We start from the raw sequence: 21,098 nt of genomic DNA, 5'->3' as shown, positions 1-21,098 counted from the left end.
TATTAAACTAAGTAGCAAAACAAAGCAGATCTTATTAGGGTTAAACCCTGAATATCCCAACAGCCCTTTAATATTGTAAGAAAAAACTTATGAAAAAATCTATGAATTAATTTCAAGGGTTTTAATTTTTGTTTCATTTTAACCTTTTACAAGATATGTAGACATATTTTGCATCGGCTGATAAATTTTGCGTCTGTCAACGTATCAATTTGAACAAATGTACCTGCTTTAATTCAGTTTGGAGTAAATGAGTTGATTCGCCACTTACGCTCTGATAATACAAGTTATTGCGTGCGTTGATTAACCCAAGTCGTTAAAAGTGACCATTTTCTACCACTCACAAGTTATAAGAAAGGAGTTGAAAAACTTAAACAAAAAATAGAGAGCGTGAATACTTTGTCAGTTTTTGCAAAATTTGGAGCAAATACCGCAGAAACCACTAACTCCCATTTTTACTTCCATTGATGTTTAGTCAGTAAATGAAAGGGCGGAGAGTATGAATTTTTCAAATATTACGACGTATTCAAAAATTTCAGTTCTTTTATTTCATCCTTCCACAAGCTGTTTTAAGTATCAAATGATATTTTTTGCGCGTGGTAACTTAATATTATGAGCAAATCGAGTGCCTCATTTCAATTTGCAAGAATTTAGTTTGCTGTTTGCGTTTTATTAGAGCAAAATATATCGCGTTTTACTTGTACCAATATTTTTTTAGTCGTATAAACAGTCCCAAAAACAAACTAATATAACTATTTGAAAACTCACCACAGGTGAAATATAGTTTTTTTTACAATGAAGCGCTGTAAAAAAAATCTTTAAATGATACCAAAAAATTTTGTCAAAAATGATTAGTTAACATGTCAAAGATTGACACAATAAAAAAGTACTTAAAGCTTAAAAGCTCCTCAAGCTTTAAGTTTGAAAGTCAGAACAATTATCACGCACTCTCTTGTAAACAGCCATTAAAGGCGTTAAGCTCGTCTTCGTTAAGAAAAGGCAAGAAGGCACAAGGTTAATAGAGGACAAGGAACTTCCCGTTCTTCATTTTCAAAAACACACAAAAATAGCGAGAAAAAACTCTGTATTCTCCAAGCAATCATTGACAATCAATTGAAAATGATCGTGTAGAACAATAAGCATGTTTATTCTGCCATTAACATTTTTAATGTATTGGATCAGTGTCGGTCGGAACTGCTTTTAGGTAAAACTAACTCTGTGTCAAAGTTTTTACGGAAAAAAATTTCAATCAATTATCTGGGAAAATAACCAGTTCAATTTTCCAAAAAAAACGACATAGAATTAGAAGGCTGTTTAGATTCTGCGTTTTGTATAAGCCGAACAATGTATAATAATTACACTTATCAAAATCAAGTCGCTTACAAAAAAGATTTGTAATTTGAATAGCCTCTTGTGACATGAGAAAGCAAATATCCATTATTAATTCTCAGTTCTTCCATATCACAGATGCAATGAAATTTTTCAAGCCTTGTTTCAAAATAAAGAAATCAAAATTTATACATGGAACTCTTTTATCGAAACCAAAGAAAAACAGTACACTTGCTCCGACTGCTCGTTAACAGACTACTCGTATCTAAAAATTCCAAATGCTTTTTTGATCTATGGATTAGTGTTTGTTAAAACAAATTGAAGAAGCTTTAAAAAAAATTTTCAACATTTTTTCTGAGATTTTTTGAAAACGATCTCACCACACGCTATTTTAAGTACAGTGTGATGTAATTTGCATATAGCAAAGAATTGAAAAGACCAAGTAACATGCTTCAATTTAAATTGGAATGGTTTCTAAGACGGAATATTTCTTCGCTTATCCATTAATAGCACAAAATATATCGCGTGTTAACTATCTCAGATTAGCCAAATTGGTATCTTTGAACCCCCAAAAGTCCTCACAGCTAAATTATCTTTTTTTTAACATTTGAAATCATTCCCACACTAGCTTCAGAATGATGAAAAAATCCGTCTGAAAATGATAATTAAAACGTCGAAACTTGTCAGAAAAAAAAAACAACCGAGCGCAAAAATCTCCGTCAGTTTCTGCGAAATTAAAAAAAGTGACTTTTGATAATCTTGAGTTTTTGCAGTGTTTAATAAGTCATTGCAATTTCATCTTGAAAAATTACCAAATTACTCGACAAAATGTTGCTAAGATTCTGGAAATGTTCGAGATTTTCTTTGCGAGGTGTACTGTATTGCGGATTTTTTGATAAGTGTTGTGGATTTGAAAATAATTTATTTGATCAACTTGATATAAAAAAACGCGAAAAATATTGCCTTCTTTAACGTGTATGCGTGGTTTTAAAGCGCTCCAATCAGATGCTAAATACATACATTTGTAATTCACGTTTGCGTGAGGGCGCTATGTTTTTCAATAAGTGTAATATTGGCTTGAAAGTGCACTCGGATAATTAAGGGCTCCAGACTGATGTACGAGCCAACTTTTTATGACCCAGTAATTGAAATTACATGGCAAATACTATTTATGATGCTGGTCGAGCAAAAAAAAATCAACCAGATGGGTTTCAAAAAACTTATGATAAAAAACCACGCAAAGTTTTTAGATAAAAAACGAACAATGAATGAAGTTCGCACTAAGAAAAAAGACGATGCAACAAATTTTCACCAGTCAACCTGCATCATTTTTTTTCAGAAATCAGGGTATTGTTTTCTTAAAATATTTTAATTAACGTCAATATAAATTTTTTATAGAGTATGAACTTCTACAATTTTTGTGCATCTAGTTGTTTCTAGCTGTCGAAAAATTTTTAGCAAATTCAAGATTCTCATTTTTCCAAAAATGTTAACACCAAGAAAAGTGTTTTGAACACTTATCAATTTTCATCAATTTCTTTCACAATTTGCTAATTTTCTACAATTTGCCATCCTTTTCAGACAGGTGTCAATTTAAAAACGGTGCACGGAATTTTAAGGTGGAGTGAGCGATAAATGCAACTCAAATTTACGATAAATGCAGTTGTTTGGTCGACATAATGAGGCCAAACTGTGCACTGGATAAGCTTACAATTTGATGTTTGTATGTTCCTGGATTCCAGAGAGAAATTTTTAAACATGTTCCAAAATGTAAGCGGACTCCGCTGACAAATTTTCTGTGGATTCCGCATATAAATAACTCTAACGACAAAATTTGTCGGCACATTAGTTTCGTCGCGAAATCTGCAACAACACAGTGTAGCTAGTTGGTCCAGATTCCTCAAATATGTCGGCTTCCACAAAAAAATGGATCTTAGTTTTGTGTATAATACTGAACTGAACCACTCCTTGCTTAAACAAATAATAGCTATAGCTAAAACTGCTATTTAGCAATTGCGGAATTTTTATCCAGCAATTGCAAGGATTTAACTTTTTTTTTGGAATCCATCACCAAAATCATTGTTCAACTTAATTAGTGGATGTAACCTTTTAGCAAAACTTATTAAAAACTCAGCATTAAAATCCATGAAATTGTTTATCGCTGTTTGTTTTCATGCGTTCAGTTTTTGAGATCGGAAAGGTGTTCATTGTTTCAATATTTGAGTTCGTAAAACTGTTCAGTCTTTGGGTATTTGAGATTCGAAAACTTTTCAATCATTCAGGATTTCACATCGGAAAGCTTGTCATTCTCTCAGTATTTGATATTTAGCTGTTGATTTCAAACTGTAAGCAGTAAATGAGATTGAACTTATGACTCATAAAAATAGATTTAATTTCAAAATGTATTAAGTCACAAAATTATCTTTCTATTAAGTCACAAAACGCAGTCTGGTCTCGTAATGGAAAATTTCCCAGTACGACCTGTTTTTTTTTCCAAAACTTGCCTGATGCGCAGAATCTTGCCAAAAAAGTCCTCAAGGCGTTTTAAGAGAGCTCGGAAGGTCATAATAGCTTTCTCAAAAATTTGCATTTCCCGCTCGGGAAAATCCTTGATCAACACCTGCTTTTACAACCGAACATAGAATTTCATGAACAAAATGTATACAAATTCTCTTCGCAAAAAAAAACATTTGTTGTTGTGGCAGATATTGGGTCTTCTTTTAGTTGATTGATCAAAAATACTTCTGAGCGGATCAAAACCTCTGAGGAGGATGACTGAGCGGGTCAATACATAAGTCCCGATCAAGCTTTAAGTAGTCATCAATGCCGACCCAGCTTAAAGTAGTCATCATTAATCATCCAAGAAAAAATTTCTGGCTCCAAGAATCTTAAACTAGGCCGAAACTCAAATTTTTAATTTTAATTTCTGAAATTTATGTTTAAAGTACGTACGCATCAGTATAAGTCACTTCATTAATAAAGGAAACGTTCACTCTCTCAAACTGCCATATCAGTCGTTAATCAACAATAACAGAGTTTGTTTTCTTCCAACATCACTTTCCAGCACATAATGAAACGACCATTTTTGTTTTCATTATACAGTTGAAATTTGTGAGTATAAAAGAACAGAAATTAAACATTATTTCCATCAACAAAACAAGAAAAATTAATTCATTGAGGGAAGGGGCGTTTTTTTCGGACGAACTTAATCTGAAATTAGTTTAATAAGCTTGCTTTGATTGAAACTTATCGCACAACGGACAGATCAAGGATTGCAATGTAAAGTAGTAGCACCTCAAAATTTGCAGAAATCATTGTTGTTTTATAATAGTCAACTTGACAATGATCTTTAAGTTCGTTTTTGACAAATGGAGATAACAATCGTAGCACAAAAATTATCTGTAATGATAGTGAAGTAACTATGTTAACGGTCCTATTTTAGTTAAATCTAAATACGTCATTGTAAAGTTTAAGCAAAAACAAGGTACAAGGTGCTTGTTTATTTTTAGTTTTACTGCTGTGTTCTGAAAAGGTGGTAACTAAGGTAGTTTAAAGTTGAGTACGGTACACGGAAATCAAATCCTGAATAACAAATAGAGAGAATTATCATTTACAAGTATCATATAAAGATGGCGTTATTAACTATTATATATCTAAGTATTTGAGCATCTGTTTTGCATTTCAAAATGTATATGATCTTGTTTCCACATACAGGGAAACGTGATAAAGTTTTGGTTCTGATATAGGATTGCACGGGCAATGATCGTTTTTTGTCTCTCGTGGCGTTTTGTTTAGCTATCATTTACTTTCTTTCGTCCATTGGAAACATTTAGTCGGCCGACAGGCGAATGATCGCAGAAGAAAAGCACCACAGTTTTTGGAAAAGACAAGTTTCTATCGCTGAAACTATACGCTGTTTTATGGTAGAAGTTTGAGGCCTCAGGAAGTCGTTGAGCTCTCGAACGAGTTGATCAGATTCATTTGCTCATTCAAGTCCACCACATGTCCATGTGTCGTCCCGAAACTGCCCATGCCTCCCACGTCTTCCATTTCATCTTCGCTTTCAGACAAATTTGGCGCATTCGAAGTCTTCACGCGGCTAGAACAGCATTATTAAACTGTCAAAAGGATTCTATCAATATTATCATAGTACCATTCACAGTTTAAAGTAATGAAGTTGCAGACTTATACTAACATGATCAATTTTTTACAATTGAAATTTAACTGAGTTCTTTCAAACAAACACTCTTCGGTTTAATTAATTTAATTTGAATTTAGAAAGAAGGGACTTACTTTGACGCATGTTCGCTCTGTGCCTTGTTCTTCAGTTGTTGCTCCTACAAGAAAATCATGTTAGAAAATGAAATGAATGTCCTTAGTACTAACCAAAGCGAAACATTAGAAAAAATCTAGGAAAATTCGAGGCAGACTAACTAATTTTAAATGGGCGCAGTGTCTTTCATGTCTATTTTTCATGGAATCAACTATATATCTATTATTTTGGCTTCGTTTGCAATAATCGGAGTCTGCATGTCGCTAGAGATAAACTCAGATCAAAATTATAATTGGCTGAATGTGTCTCTACTTACAAACTGTGATCTCTCTCTGGCTTGTTTCTGAAACTGTTGGAACATTGAGTTCACGGATGATGCAGTTGAAGATGTCACACTTGTCGTGGTTGAAAGTGCACTGTTCCAAGTGCTCAACACTTTGTTCACGTTCGCACTCACACTGTTGCTGCCATTTGCAGTTCCGCTTGCATCGTTTGATCCGGTTTTGGACTTGAAAGCCGAAGAAGCGATGCCTCCGCTAGCTCCTAGTGCTGAAGAGAAGCTGGACGATTCAGTTGTCTTGATGCCCCTAAAAATGAAATGAACATCTTACACAACCGGTATAATTCGTTTCTTTTTTTAAAATTTACGTTATCTTCTACTTTAAAGACTAGACTCGCAGGTAATAGCAAATACTGAATGAAAAAAAAACATTATCAAATTTGCAAAGGTTATAAGTTGATAGCAAAAATCTAACACTGTTCATGATTGATTTGAAAACGTATTCATATTTGTTCGCTTCAAACTTAGTCATTTTGATACACCGAGACACGCAATACCAACTTTCACTATGAAAATCCGATTGCGCTGCAGGTAGTTGATGACCAGTTTTTTTCGAGAGAACCTTTTCGGATTCTGAATAAAGAGTTTAGGTTTAATATGACACCACACTAGATCACCGCGTTCAATTGATATACAAAATTATGGATATGTAGCAGTATAGAGACAACCGCGGATTGATACTTGTCAGTAAGCAGGCAAAAACTATATTAACCAATCAGAATCGAGACAAGGAATGAATTAATAATTGTTTATTTCGTTAGTTTGCTTTCTCATCTCGATTCTGATTGGCTAATATAGTATTTCTGTGCTTACTGACTAATATGAAAACGCGGCTGTCTGTTACAGACCGCACTCCGAAATTATTAACAAGCGTGAAAAAACTGTCCTTAAACACTAAAAATATCACACAACTAAATTTTGATTGGTTTATTTAGCAGCCCGTTCTCGCGCCAACATCTTGAATAAAAAATTGACGAGTTTAATTTGACAACTGACTGTGCAAAATTAGAGAAGGCAGACTGTGAAGCTGATATTTTTCTCTCTCCGTTCACACCACCAGAATTAGGGTGGGATGAAGAGCCCTTGGGGGACTGCCGTCTCTTCGCTCCTAAAACAGACAAGCACCCAAATTTAGAAAAGCTCATTTCATCAAACAATACACTAGCTTGACGTAATAAAAGGCAACACATAGCAAACTCTGGATTAAATTGATAGATTAGTTACACAATCGGCATTCGATCGAGAAAAGTCAGGCCCATGTGAACAATCTCCCCCCTAAATAGACCAAGTGAAAAATATCCCCCTAAAATTAAATGACAATTAAAGCAGTAAGCCCTGCATGTACTAACTATGCTCAAATCCAATTGGCTTAAAAATATTGTTTCAACCAAATGAACAAACTCCCCCTAAATTGATTTAGGGGGGAGATTATTCCCTTGGTCCAAAAGTCGATTAAGTCTTCTTTAAAATGACATTTACTGTCGCACAACATCAAACCAAGAGTGAATTGAATTACATAAGAAAGCTGTAACAAGGAATAGTATTGATTTATAACTACCCACAAGCTATTAAAGCTAGTTTCTAAAAGCTGACCATCAAATTCATCTTGACGCTTTTTTTAAAGATTTTTTTTCCGACGCTAAATCAAAAGCGCGTTTTTAAATAGAAGATTAAATACCGATGCAAAAAGAAAGTTTTTTTGGCGCATTCAGCTCTTGATAAATACGCTATAAAGTTATTTATTTAGCCAATATTGACACTTTGACATAAGTAAAAAATAAATAACACTAAAATTTCTCCTCGATAATATCGACCAGGACTTAACTTATTAAAACTGCTGTTCTATTTAACAACTTAAGCTTTCGTCAATTCATTTAATAAACTAACAATTTGGAATTTTCGCAATTGAAGACCGGCGTTTCAGCGCGGAGAAGGGAATCTGAATTTTGACAGTCACTCAACAGATATATTTTGCCTTTTACAGGAAAGCACTCGGGAAGTGTATGAAATTAAATTTGGAAGTAAATTTAACGCTATTACGCTCCGATATTTCTTTACCAATTGCTGTTTATGCATGCATGGTCCAAAAACAAAATATACAAATAATTTTACAATCAAGTTTTAACCGAGTCGTTGGTAATTTGGCTGAGAAGCATCAAGTATACCGTTCTCTGATGACGTTAAAGGACCGACCATTATAACAAGTCTCATAAATAGTAACTAGCTCAAACATCTTTAAGGCGCTTGAGTAAATAACTTAATAGTACTGCTACACTCCTTCATTTGCTATCTTTCGTATCATACCCAGAAAACTAATGTCTTCTCGATCGATGGTAACAAACTATAAAACTCAATTTTGAACTTTAAAGTTTCGATGAAATGAATAGATTTAGACCCTTTCCTCCAAATTTTCATCAATAGCCTTCACGTTATTTTAATCATTTTTACATCAGCTTCCTTATGATCTTAAAAAACTGTTGATTTTTTTCCGATGCAGCAGCGTTCAAATTGATATGAAATGCCTCGATGAAGAAATGTTTCCGAATTATAACACAATTTGCTTATTGTGTTCCATTAAAACCAAATTTGATATCATTATGTCTCTAAAAACCCATATTTCCTTGAATCACCTAGTCCCGGTGGTCAAAGCCTTCCATTGACAGTCAATCTTCTAAATAAAACAACTGACCGACAGATTGCAACCTGTTTACAAGTCTCATTTAAAATGAGATACTTATCATGTGCAAAGATCTTACTCAACCAGCAGGCGAAGATTGGCTTTGTTGGATTTTCGGATAGTTAACATGGAACTAGGTCTTTAATTACAATTGCGGAACTGAGGAGGAGAAAAGGAGGTCTTTTGTTATTGGTGGTGCCACCAGCCAGCTCTAGTTGGTTGGTGGTGGTACCACGTGATATCGGTTAGAATAACTGAAAGCTCAAATGGAAAAGGGATTACTCTGCACTACTTCAAATACACAAATACTATTCAATTCAGCACAACATTCTGAAATTCAGGATACTATCGTACACTGAAAATGGAAGCAAAGAAAAAATCGAAGCTAGAAAGAGAGAGAGAGAGAGAGAGAGAGAGGAAAAGCTACAAAGAGCGTTCCGTATTTCCTCAGTCGTTCAGCTGCATTTACAATGTGCATGAAGCGCATGAAAAGAAAAATCGCAAAGAAAAGAAAACGGGAACAGAGGCCACAAAGTGTAACTAAAGGACCAGTTCTGTGGATTATCGAGAGCTCTGAATTCCTATTCCAGCGACTGCAATTGTAGCCCGGATTCCAGAGACGTTCGGAAAAGCCAGGCGAGCGACAGAATCAGAGGTATGTGTCTCAATAACAATTGTTCCGGAATTCTAGCGCCCAAGAATGGCTATTGGCTACTCGTTTTCTACAACCGCTTTCCAGTTGCAAAGAATTCAAGGGGCTGAACAAAGACAAAGGAAGTTGTTATGGGATCAATTTCGGCTCACGCTTAATTATCGGCAGATGATAATTGCGACACAAGCTGCAAAGGAAAGGAGGTGCAAGGCAGCAGCAAAAAACAGGTTAGTCATTTTGAATTATTTTAGTTTTTCTACTTTGATTAACCATCACATCTTCATAATGTCAGCGATTTCAATTTCAGCAAATTGAAGAAAAAAAATGAAATTACCTGTAAAACAAATAATTTAACTTCCACTTGAAACTTCTTTTTGGGATCCGAATCACGACTGGAAGGGATTCAATCTGATATATCATTCGACATTGTAATCACAGGATAATCGGACTAATTAACGGGTCTAGGGCAAAAGTAGGAAGATTTTTCAAAAAAGTTATGAGAGTTTCAAGCACGGTCACACGTCTCAGAGGCTACCTTATTTACAGACTTTTATATTAACATCGGTCGAAAAAAAAGAGCTCACTTTATTCGCGTAACTGCTTTTTAATTTAAAAACTACAAATTATTTTGAGAGGGAATTTGAAATAACAAAGAATGAATCATAAAGGGCACAAAGAAAAATACCAGGAGTTGAAACGCCGTTTTTACTCGCTAGTTGTTCCGAGCATGAACAAAATCTTTCAGAATTTCTTTTTTGAATATACTTTTTGGAAATTAGGTATCACAAAAACGTCGGGATCGGCGTCGAATGCTATATCAATTCAAATCCTTTTCAGTCGTGATGCGATTGATATCATAAGCCTTCAAAAATCAATTTTTATGTTCCTTATTTTAATCAAATTTAGAGCGAGTGAGCCAGCGAGTAGTTGCCAACAACTAGTTTTTTTTTTCAAAAATAACTCTGGTTCGAACCTTCTGTGCTACTTGGACAGCAACCTCTAATATTGTTTTCAGGACTAGTGCTTCAAAAACTATCAATTATTTACGATTGGTCTTTCAACTATTAAGTCTTTTGCAATTCCTCAGTCCTTAAAACTCATTTCCATTCATTAAATCGCATCTGCAAATACTCATCAATAAAAAATGAATATCTTTGCGTAGACCGGAATTTTTGGTAGCAAAACAATCTAACTCTTGCAATCCAACCCAATAAGCTTTTGCAAGCTATGCCATTCTACCTTTATCCAATCATGTCCTTTGTCAAGCTTGAATCTGGCACAGGGTAAAATGGCATGCATTGGGTAGAACGGTATAAGGATAGAACGGAATAGCGAACAAGGTCATGCAAATGATTTTAGCGAATTTCAAATCTTTTTCTTTAGTTAAGTTCTTGTAAGTAAGATTAGAAATATACGGCCAAAACGACCTTTGCATTGAAAGAATCTTTCCTGCTGGGCAGTTTTTTTAAAAAAAATAAAATTCACACCCAACTTCAAAACACTTTATCAATAGGTGAAGTTTTATTCCTGCTGGGAAATTTAAAAAACCTTCAAAACTAAAATTCGTTCACGTTTTTTTTCGCGCTACTTGCACTATCGTTATTGGAAAGCGTAATTTGCCTTCTATTTAGCAAAGAATATCAACTGAAAAATGAATTAAAAAAATCCTGAAAAACAAATAATAACAGGAGGTTTATAATTTTCTTCGCTAATTACTACTTTGACAAACCGTCAATCAATGATGCGAAAAATGCCAGATTTTTTGTAATCGTTGAAAAATTTAATGACCCTTCTTTATTCGATTTTATGTAAATTAAGTCACATCGGCTTTATTTAAATAAGGTCGATGTGAGCAAAACAAAAAATTTTGTATTTCACTGTTGAGCATACTCAACGTTCGTTACCGGAGAGGTAAATTTTATGCTCGGCTTGGGAAAATTTTGTCAAAAAAGCGCAATGAGTCAAACGGCAACAAATGAAGTCAACTACTGAGCAATTGTCACTGCATAACAATTTCGAGTTTGAATGAGCGAAAACATGAATAATAAAAGAAATTTTTCGAAATGTCTTCTTGAAAATCCAAAAACGACCGGAAAATCGTGTCAAAAAAACCCACTCTACGCCATAGTTACTTCCAATACGATACCGTTCTATTAAATTGCCAGCGCACAATTGCTAAGTAACGAAAATCCACTATTTTGTTGTGCACAAATTTATGCGAGTTGGGTTGGAAAACAGCCAGCTCGTAATACTACATAAACGTTTGCTTATAAAAAAACTCACTTTTAAACTATAACTTAATTTTTTTTTCGCGCCATTTTCATTACTTTAGAGCGTACTTTGGATTGAATGTAGAACGTGAATCAAAATTTGAACAGCAAAAGATCAAATTTCAGCGTGATTTAATTCAAAAGACTCAAAAGAAAACAGACGACCATAACAAACATCTCCACTTCGTACATTCACAATTAAAAAACGAACGAATTCAAGTAGTGAAAACGCACTCCTGTTAAACACTTCAAAATTAGTTTATCGATATAAAAAAAATAAAATTTGTTCGATTGGCAGAAAGAGTCGATAACAACATAGGATTATAAGGCGCGGGAAGGAACTATCAACTTGCATTTTTTCACGCGATTTCTGGCGTCTAGAAAAATCGTACAAAAACGGTATAATATTTTAATTCTATTTTCAAATTATCACTAAATCGTTCTTTCGGAATACTTGCACGGTAACCAGAAATTCTGATTAATTATAAGGTATCATGTCTCCTTTTTGAACTCAAACCCGAGCATGACCAAGTCTTCGAGCATGACCAAGTCTTAATTAACCTTTCTGTGCTTACACTACAAATGGGATTTTTCTCTATGAGTATTTCACTTTATACAAAATTGACCTCAAATTATAAATTAGAGCCGTGTTTGAATAAATTAGAGAACTTTCTATTGCAACCTTCAATATTAAATGTTTTTTAAGTTGTTTTCTTTCATGCCCCAAAAAAGCAGAGATGCGCAATTTGCTTTGCCTTTCCTTATTAACCAGCCTAAAAATGTCACCATTGAAGCTCAAATGGGCGTACCCTAATTATGCGTGTTCTCGAAAATCAAAAATGAGTTTTTCTTACTTCAATGATGCACTCAGATATGGTGCAAACTGGCAGAAATCAATTGATGAATTAATTCACTAGCTGAAACTAATTCAATATTTTGCTATCATGTTCGTGTACACTCATAAGAGAATAAACCCTCATGCCAACACCTTTTGGAGCAATAAAATCTTGCCTCCGAGTCTCTTTTAAATTTTCATTACATTTCTATTAAACCAGTTTAAAAAAATATACCGTTAACTTTAGAAAGTATTAAAGCTAACTATTTAAAAAAAACAATATTTGCTTTCTGCCATATATTATTTAGATTACATTAATTAACCATAAGATTTCTGCGCATATATTGCACTCCGTATTTTCTTAGCACAATTTTTTTTTAAAAAAGGCTATGAAAATAGAAATATTCAGGTTACATTACATGCTTTAAGGTCAGATTGGATTACATCGCATAAGAAACTGAAAATCTATTAAAAAAGACTTACAATGATAACTTAATTGAACATATTTCGGTTTAAAGGATAGCCAACAAGCAGAAGGAAAAATAACAAAGACAACACGAAAAAAAGTTAACTCGTTTTTCTCGAGTGATTTTACTCGAATCAAAGAAATATCATATCAAAAAATATGGTTGCATAATCTTATCACAAAATATGGTTGTATTTTATATTTCAAAGTTTCTCCTAACTTAAGTTGGACTTGTTTCATCAAACATACACGAATTTCGAAGAAAAACGTTTCGAATTTCGACAAAAAAAATTGATGCCCTTTAAACTCTTTGAATTTCTGGAACAATTTATGATTGGCGTTTTTTTGATAACATGAACCCAACTTGAGAAAACTGGATCAATAGGTAAAGTTTTTATTTCGCTGGGAAAACTTTTTAAAAATTCCACTATCGAAACTACAAAATCGTTCACGTATTTTGGCGCCATTTCCACGTTCGTATTTGGAGTGGTATTTACGTTAGCTTTCAGCAGATGCATTTCAATTGATTGCACATCTGTAGTTATTAGAGTCTTTTAAAACTTTTTCTGAAAAAAAAAAAGAAAATCACCAAGACCTAGATAAGAGTCTTCACTACGTTCATTACACTTAAAAATCGCACAAAAACTATAAAATGAAACAAAATATATAAATGAACATTTTTAAGTTCTTGAAGAATTCAAGAGAAGCAAAGCCTTTAGAAAAAAACATTTTAAAAAAGGTTGTTTTGACACAGAAATTTTTGTGAATACTTTGAAAATTTAATGATCTACATATGATACATTTAACGGTCAAATCAAAGGTCGAAATTCGAAAAACAATACTGCATATTAATTGTACTGAAAATTTGTGTTTTCCTTGCTTTTTATCTTAAGCGAAACAAATCATGAACAAAGTTTCTCATCATTTTGTCGATAATTCAAACAGCCAACATACAATTGGGAAAGTGGAAAAAAAACGAAAAACCCAAAAGAAGTCGATTTGACTTTTTTTCAACTTTCGAAGAAAAAAATTAATTACGTTGTAGATCTTTGAAGTTGCTTAAGATTGTTTTTTTTTCGTCAACATAATCCATTTAGAGAAAACTATATAAAAGTTATTTTTTAAATTTCATAGAAAATTCAGAAAAATAAAGCAGATTTTAAAAACAAGAAGCCATTCACGTTTTTCTTGAAGTTTTCACTTTTGCTGTTCGATAAAGGAGTTTGCCTTCATTTACCAAAAAAAATCATATATCAAATCGCGATATCTTTGAGATTAACGAAAATTTAGGACTTCCTGGAAAAAAAAACAATCAAAAACCATCAAGACGTAAATAAGTGAAAATAACTTTAGTGCAAGTTTTACTGCAAGTATCACAGATTTTTACAGCCCTACTTGTTGTTGAAAAATTTTAGAGAAAATTTCGCATTTCTTTTCAATTTCTCTAAACACTCTACTTTTCTTGGTTCGGGATGGACATTACGGGAAACAGACAATAAAAACTGAAATAAGAACAAAACAGTTATAACAACAAAGCCAACAAGCAGTAGGAAAAATGATTAAGAATAAAAGAAATCCAAAAAAACTACTATTTTTACTTTTCAACTTTTGGATTGAGTTTCAAAGAAACAAAATGATAAAAACATAGCCGAAAAGCTCTACATTGAACTTTCGTAAGCATTTAAAATTGACAAATTGTTAATAAAACTAACTCAATCGGAGTAAAATGGATCAATATATGAATTTTTAGACCGCTGCGCAAAATTAAAGTTGAATCTTCCGAAAATTGCAATCATCGCATTTATGTTTGCCTTATTGCAGAGAGTATTTCACATTTAAATAATAAAATGAATTTGAAGTGAACGTGGAAAATGAAATTTAAAACAACCAAAACATTACTTGGAGCTTGAAAAAATTTTTAAAAAAAACGACACGAGTGAAAATTCAGGACATTCATTTAAACTTAGGAAGATTTAATGATCCACTTTTATTACATTGTTGGTGCAAAGAGGCCAGCAATTGGAATTGATAAAGAAATAGGAAAAAAACCAATAAATTGAGGAAAAGAGTTTTCAAAAACAACGAATCAAAACAAACTCAATTACGGAACCAGCCTAAACAAAAGAAATCGTTTAACATAACCCTTTTGGGCAGCTTAAAAAAATTTGAAAAGTTTTCATGCATTAAAGCAAACATTTCGTTATACAAACATAAGATTAAAATCTTATTAATTCCAAAAAAAATCGGTCAAAATGATGGAGCCGACTAAGAGCTTTGAGAAAAATTTGGTATGTGTAAAGCTTTTAAGCACGCTGTTAAAATGATGAAAACTCAAAAAATCCAGAATGAAAAGATGATCTCAAAAAATCAGAACTACTCGAAATTTATATTGCTTTAGTCACAGTTCACTTATATTCACATTAATTTTGCATCACACATTTGGTAAAGATTAGCTAAGTATATATAGCTAAGTAGGTAAGATGAATCAGGAAGATAAAATTCATTTTACATCAAAAACGGACTTCCCGGATACTAATTAAAAATCAACAAAGAACTTGAGTTAAAACACTAATTTATAGCCAACTTTCAAAAACAATGCAATCGAAATGAAAAACAATCGAACGGGAGCTGATCGTAATGAATGACTTGTAAAAAATGCACATAACTGCTATAAACTGATTCCTGTGTTTTTATTCATCAAATTGCAAAAATTTCTGATTCCGATTAAAATTCATTTGAAGATGTAGATTTTAAAAAATGAAACGAACTCAATTTGCGTACAGCACCACTTGCGACACATTAGGTAGATAAGACAAAGATAAAAAAACTGCATCATGTTCCAAATTTTCACAACCTACGGACTCTGAAACACTGTTACCGGTAGAAACAGAAAAAATAATCCCTGTCTTAACGTTACATTAACGCTAAAAGATTGAATCATTTGTTTTGACTATTTGATAGTGAAAAAAACTAAACAATTTTGAAAGCAAAAAATGGAAAATCGATCAAAAATTGGAAAAATGAACAGCAGATTATACTACAAACAGATGACATTGAAGATGTGCCATTTATGTAAAGTTTGCAGCAACTTTTGAACACAGTCTAAGAAAAAATAGTACACATTGGAACTTTTTTTATAACTTCGAGTAATTAAACTGATATTATTAGACAAAAACGGTTTAAAAAAACTCAATTATTTTAGCTTGAATTCGACTGTTTATCTTTCGTGTATCCCTCTAGAGGTAGCATTCAAATAAGCACTCTAATTGTCCTTTGAAAAATCCGACCCTAAGCCAACAAAAAACAAACCGAAAGCTAAGTCGAACAATGATAGCCGGTTACTGTGCAAGAAGCATAGAATGTTACGACCATAGTCCTAAAAAATACAAAAAGTTTTTAAAAGTTATTGTCGGTTTTTTCAGCGTGGTGATAAAAGGAGTTGAGCAAAAAAATAGAGATTAGTCATATTCGAGAGTCATAGTAAAATAAGCAAATTTAAATACCATTTTTGTTAAAAAAAAGACCAGAAAAACGAAAAAAAAAATCAAAAAACAAGTTATCAAAAAAATTTTCCAATTGTTTTTTTTTTTAATTTTTAAGCTTTTAATTCCAAAACGGCGCTAAAATACTCAAAAAAACTAACACTACTCCAGGCTTTTACGTTTTAAACTAATCTATTGTAAGCTTTTAAGCCATAAAAATAAGCTACTAAAAGCATGCTCGCTCGCTTCATTCGCTCGAATTGAGACGATAAACAAAAAATTTCAAACCGGTTTTTCTCGACATTAGGAATTTTTTTTTGGAATTTTTTAAAGCGGTTCGAATCACGACTGTAAAGGCTTGAATATCATATATCACTCAACTCTCTCCAATGATTATCTGTGGTAGCAGATTTTGCGATGAAAACAAAAAAAAGAAAACTGAAACACCCGAATACAAAGTTCCTCCCCATTTTTCAAATTGTCGGAACAAAAATTAAGAAAAAATCAAAGAAACTTTGTTTAAAAATTACCTCGTATAAGTTGGCGGCAAAACCTAATAAGGAACTGAAAAGGGTCTAAAATAGTCGTTCTATATTTAAGCCGCTAAATACCAGGACGCACATGTACTGACATTTGTGATCAAAGCTCTAGTTACGGGAAAAGTCCAGTTTCCTATCGCAAGTGTAAATATCTATATTCAAGCAAAACTATGATGCAGCAATAAAGCCGAAAACTGCTAGCATAAAATTAAGCAACTGTCTAACTGCTATTTCAACTGCGGTACTGAAACCGAAGATCAATTAGCACAGACTTCAAAAAAATTACATGAAACAATTATTTTTTTCGAAACATTTTTGAAACCTACTTTTTGAAACAAATTGCGCTGCAACCGGATTCCTTAACTCTTTTTTGGTATTATTATGTCAAAACTTATTTTGTTGGGCAGAAATTTTCAGTTTGACAAAACATGATTTAATAACTTGATAAAATAAAATAATGATGCCGTCTAAAAACTATCGTCAATTCATTTAGGCATTAACGGTACTCCCGCTCTATGTTCATAATTGGCAGTATAGTCGTTGGGTAGTAAAGACGAACATTAATCGCTTTCATTTTCAACAAAACGAGAAGACAGATGGAAATGTACGACTGAGCCTAGCATAAAACTATTAATTCAAAACTGACACCCATTCAAGTTTGATAGGGCATTTTTCTGATAAATAGGCTCCAAATTGTCAAAACTAGATCAATAGGCATTATTTGTTGCTCAAATAATTTCGCACACTAAATCAACCTTTGGAAAAAACTTACCGAAGAATTAAATAAATTAGTTACTGAAAAGCAAAAGAAAAGCTGAGCTTGGATTGTAAAATCATTGTGTGAAAAACTAATTAGAAAGTTTAATCTGAAAAAAAAAACGAATTTGTGAGAAAACGACGGTGCAAACACATTCTTACAAGCTTTGCGGCGTATTGTAAAAAAATCACAGAAATCAAAAAATGAGATTGGTAACAAAAATCACTTCCCTGCTATAAATGAGTCTCAGCAAAATATTTCAAGCCAATTTTCTCAGCCCCAATTATATTTTGGGAATCATACTGAGGGGATTTAATGTGATACCAAACCTTGCTAGCTTTTTGATTTGGGAGCTGGTCTCAGCTATAAATAACAGCTCTCGCTTTATAGGTAAAAACTAGTTCGGAGAGATCTGACCATGAAAGTAGCAAACAGAAAGTATAGATTTTTCAAAAGTGTACAAAAGACTTAGCCGAACTTCGCAAGAGCGAGCAGAATTATGCATTGACGTAAAAACAAGCCGCCGATTATTTTAACCTCTTCACAATGATAACCGCTGTACCACTTTGAGAGAACTACAGTAAATAAACTAAAAGAATATTCTACTTGACATAACTCAAACTTTTTAAGCTTGTACTAAGCACTAAGCAGGAGCCATTCAAACCGCGAGACTTCACATCGGAAACTTTTACGTAAAAGAATGACACTTGTTACGCTAGCTAAAAACTCTAGTAACCGATTACAATTATAGCCGGTTACAGCGAAAGAAGCAAAGAAGGCGCGGATCAAAAAATTTTATGCTTTTCAAAAAACGGGAGCAATGATAGGAAGTAAAAAATTAGTAAATACGCTTCGAAAAATAAAAGGAAATTGCAGCATTCGAACCCCCAGATCAACAGAGATGAATGTACTGATTCACTTCTGCGCTACACAACATATCTGTTTTCAAATCACCAGCCACCAAAAAGCGATTAAGCTCACAAAATTAAATGACCAAAAAGAATTAGAGCACTACAAATTAATTGATGCCGAACACTTTTGCAGATTACTAGTTTATGCAAATTAGTGTGGAACAGAGAACTCATAATACTACATAAGCGTTTCCTTTAATTTGACAATAAAAAAATTTAATTGTGTATTGTTTTTTGTGCGAGTGGAGAAATGGACAAAAACTAAGCTCATAAACAAAGTTTTAGAGTTTTAGTTATTTTTGCAAAAAGCATTACTTATTTTTCAGATAATTTTTTTTCAATTTTTTTTTACCTTATCGTGTTTTTAAGCTTCAACAACTAGTTTTTCACAGCTTAAAAATTGCACTACTAGATTTTCACAGCTTGAAAGTTAACTATTTGCGCTATACTCGGTTCCCGGAGAAAGTGTGGAATTTTTGCCAAAATCGATCGATTCAGATTGAAATGGCGTTTTTATGATATACCACTCGACCCCATCGGATTCTTAATTGGTCACAAAAGTTAATAGCCAACAGAGTTAGATAAAGGTCAATGAACTCGAAAACACTTGAAAAAAGACTTTTTTAAAATCAATATTTGAGTTTCAAAGAAAAAAGAATAAACTTTTTAGTTTCAAAGAAAATCAAACTCAAAGAAAAAATCATATATTATTCAATTTTCGCTCCATAGCTAACCTTTTATTCCATTGGGCGCTCTAACAACTACAGGGGTTCAAAAAAATAGGTTAAGAAAGGTTAAAAGAGAAAAAGTCAAGAAAATAGACATTAAAATTTTGAAAATTAACTCCCTATAAGTTTAAGTGACGTTTAAATAACCAAAAAAACTATTCACTGATAGACCGGAAAAGTGCCAATACTATCCAGCCAAAGTTATATAACACAAAGCTTGCCAGCTGGCTTGGTAAAAACCCACAAATCAACGGACTGGACGTTGCATGAAATGCACGTATGAACTCAAAGCATATATAAAAAGATACAATAATTAGCGCTTTAAGTTGAATGAATGCTCTTCAGTACTTGAGCTTTCTAAGACTTTTTGAAAAAATAACAGAGCACAATACTTCACTTTGACAAGCTATCTAATTCGATCTATTGCTTTTCTAATTTAAGCCCCGCTCGCTAAATTCTTTTCAAAAGCGCTATTAAAAACCAAACCCCCAAAAGTAACAGTAAAAACGAAGACAAATACATAAACAAATGCCACCAGTAGATCATACAAACATAGTGAACTCACACATGTCTGGGTTTCAACTGTTTGGGTTTTATTGTTCCGACCACTGGAAATGGGGAGAAACTTGGACTTCAGCTGAGTTTGCTTTTTCTTTTTTTTCCGCGCAAAATCAGGTTCCACAAAGAGTCTACCGGGTCGAGTTGTTGTGTTGTGTGTGACGGCCTTCTATCTTGAAATAGGGGGCTAGAGAAGCCCAGTCTTTCGAACGAACTTCAGCACGTTCTCTGGGGCCGTCTGCAGTTTCAAGTCTGGATGCTCGCCGAGATAGGTCATTCACTCGGCCTCCCATCGTGGGCAGTAGAGGAGGAAATGCTCAGTATCTTCTTCGTCCTCGGTCCCGCAGTGCTCACACGAGGGATCTTCGGTGTTTCCATGTCTATAATTTGTTGAATTCAGTGGTAGGTGGCGGTTCAGTCGGAGTCGGTGTAAGGTAGTTTCTTCGGTTCGCGTTCTGCCTGTGACCGACTCCAGCCTGTAGCTCTTCTATGAATTGACTCTGGGTCTGTTCTCAGCAGGTAGTGTTCTAAGAAGCGCGGTTCTCTTTCGTCTTTGAGCGCTTCTTTCACATCTGTGCTGTTTATGTCGTTAAGTCGGTTCTTGGCTGTTGTTCTGAAGCAGGCGCGAAAGTCTCCTGTTCCGTGCGCTTTCAGTGTTCGTCGGGGGGCGTCTGTTGTCATGAGTGCGAGGTAGTGGCTCAAGTCCAGGTTTTCGATCTTGTTGAAGAGCCTGGCTGATTCCTCTTCGGCAACATGAAGGATCGGTGGAAGCTGAGCTTCGCGGCACGTTGCTGCAGCAATTGAACCTTTGGGCGCTCCCGTGATTATTCTCGCCACTTGGTAGTTCAGTGATTCGAGTTTGTCTCTGTTGGTCTAGGAGGTAAAGGAGTACCAGACCCCGGCCGCGTAGAGGCCACCGGTACGTGCATACGCGTTGAAGAGGTGTCTGAGTACTGAGCCTTGCATGCACCATTCGGTCCCTGCTAAGGCCTGGATGATCTTCGTTTTTGACTTTAACCCCAGTGTTGAGAAAAACTGGTTTAAAATTTTTGAGTTTTAGTTTAATTTTGTGCGAGTGAACCGAGCGAACAGGCAGGCTTAATATCGAAGAGATAGAAGCCGCAAAACTTTAATTCAGGCACTAAAAATTTAGTTTTCTTCCAAACAAATTAGTTTTCATAGTCTTTTTATCGCTATTTTGAAAAAATTCGAAAAAATATAGTTTGTTTTCTAGCCATTTTTCGATAAAAACTGTTGTCCAATTTCCCTATTTTATAATGACTG

General features: G+C 33.8%; 1 protein-coding gene across 1 annotated transcript in view; it reads right to left on the bottom strand.

Annotated features, from left to right (window-relative positions):
• Positions 1-4,231: 4,231 nt before the first annotated feature.
• LOC134848562 (bromodomain testis-specific protein-like) overlaps positions 4,232-21,098 on the bottom strand; it is a 35,229-nt gene continuing 18,362 nt past the window's right edge. The window contains exons 17-20 of the mRNA XM_063866076.1: positions 6,936-7,047; positions 5,916-6,186; positions 5,620-5,663; positions 4,232-5,425 (exon numbers count right to left, since the gene is read on the bottom strand). Of these exons, the coding sequence (XP_063722146.1) occupies positions 5,266-5,425; positions 5,620-5,663; positions 5,916-6,186; positions 6,936-7,047 (587 nt within the window). The 3' untranslated portion in view covers positions 4,232-5,265. The remainder of the gene's footprint in view (positions 5,426-5,619; positions 5,664-5,915; positions 6,187-6,935; positions 7,048-21,098) is intronic.

Source organism: Symsagittifera roscoffensis, chromosome 6, assembly GCF_963678635.1.
Source record: "Symsagittifera roscoffensis chromosome 6, txSymRosc1.1, whole genome shotgun sequence".
NCBI lineage: Eukaryota > Metazoa > Xenacoelomorpha > Acoela > Convolutidae > Symsagittifera > Symsagittifera roscoffensis.
Note: the sequence above shows the minus strand (reverse complement) of the source record. Positions and strands in the feature narration are given on the sequence as shown.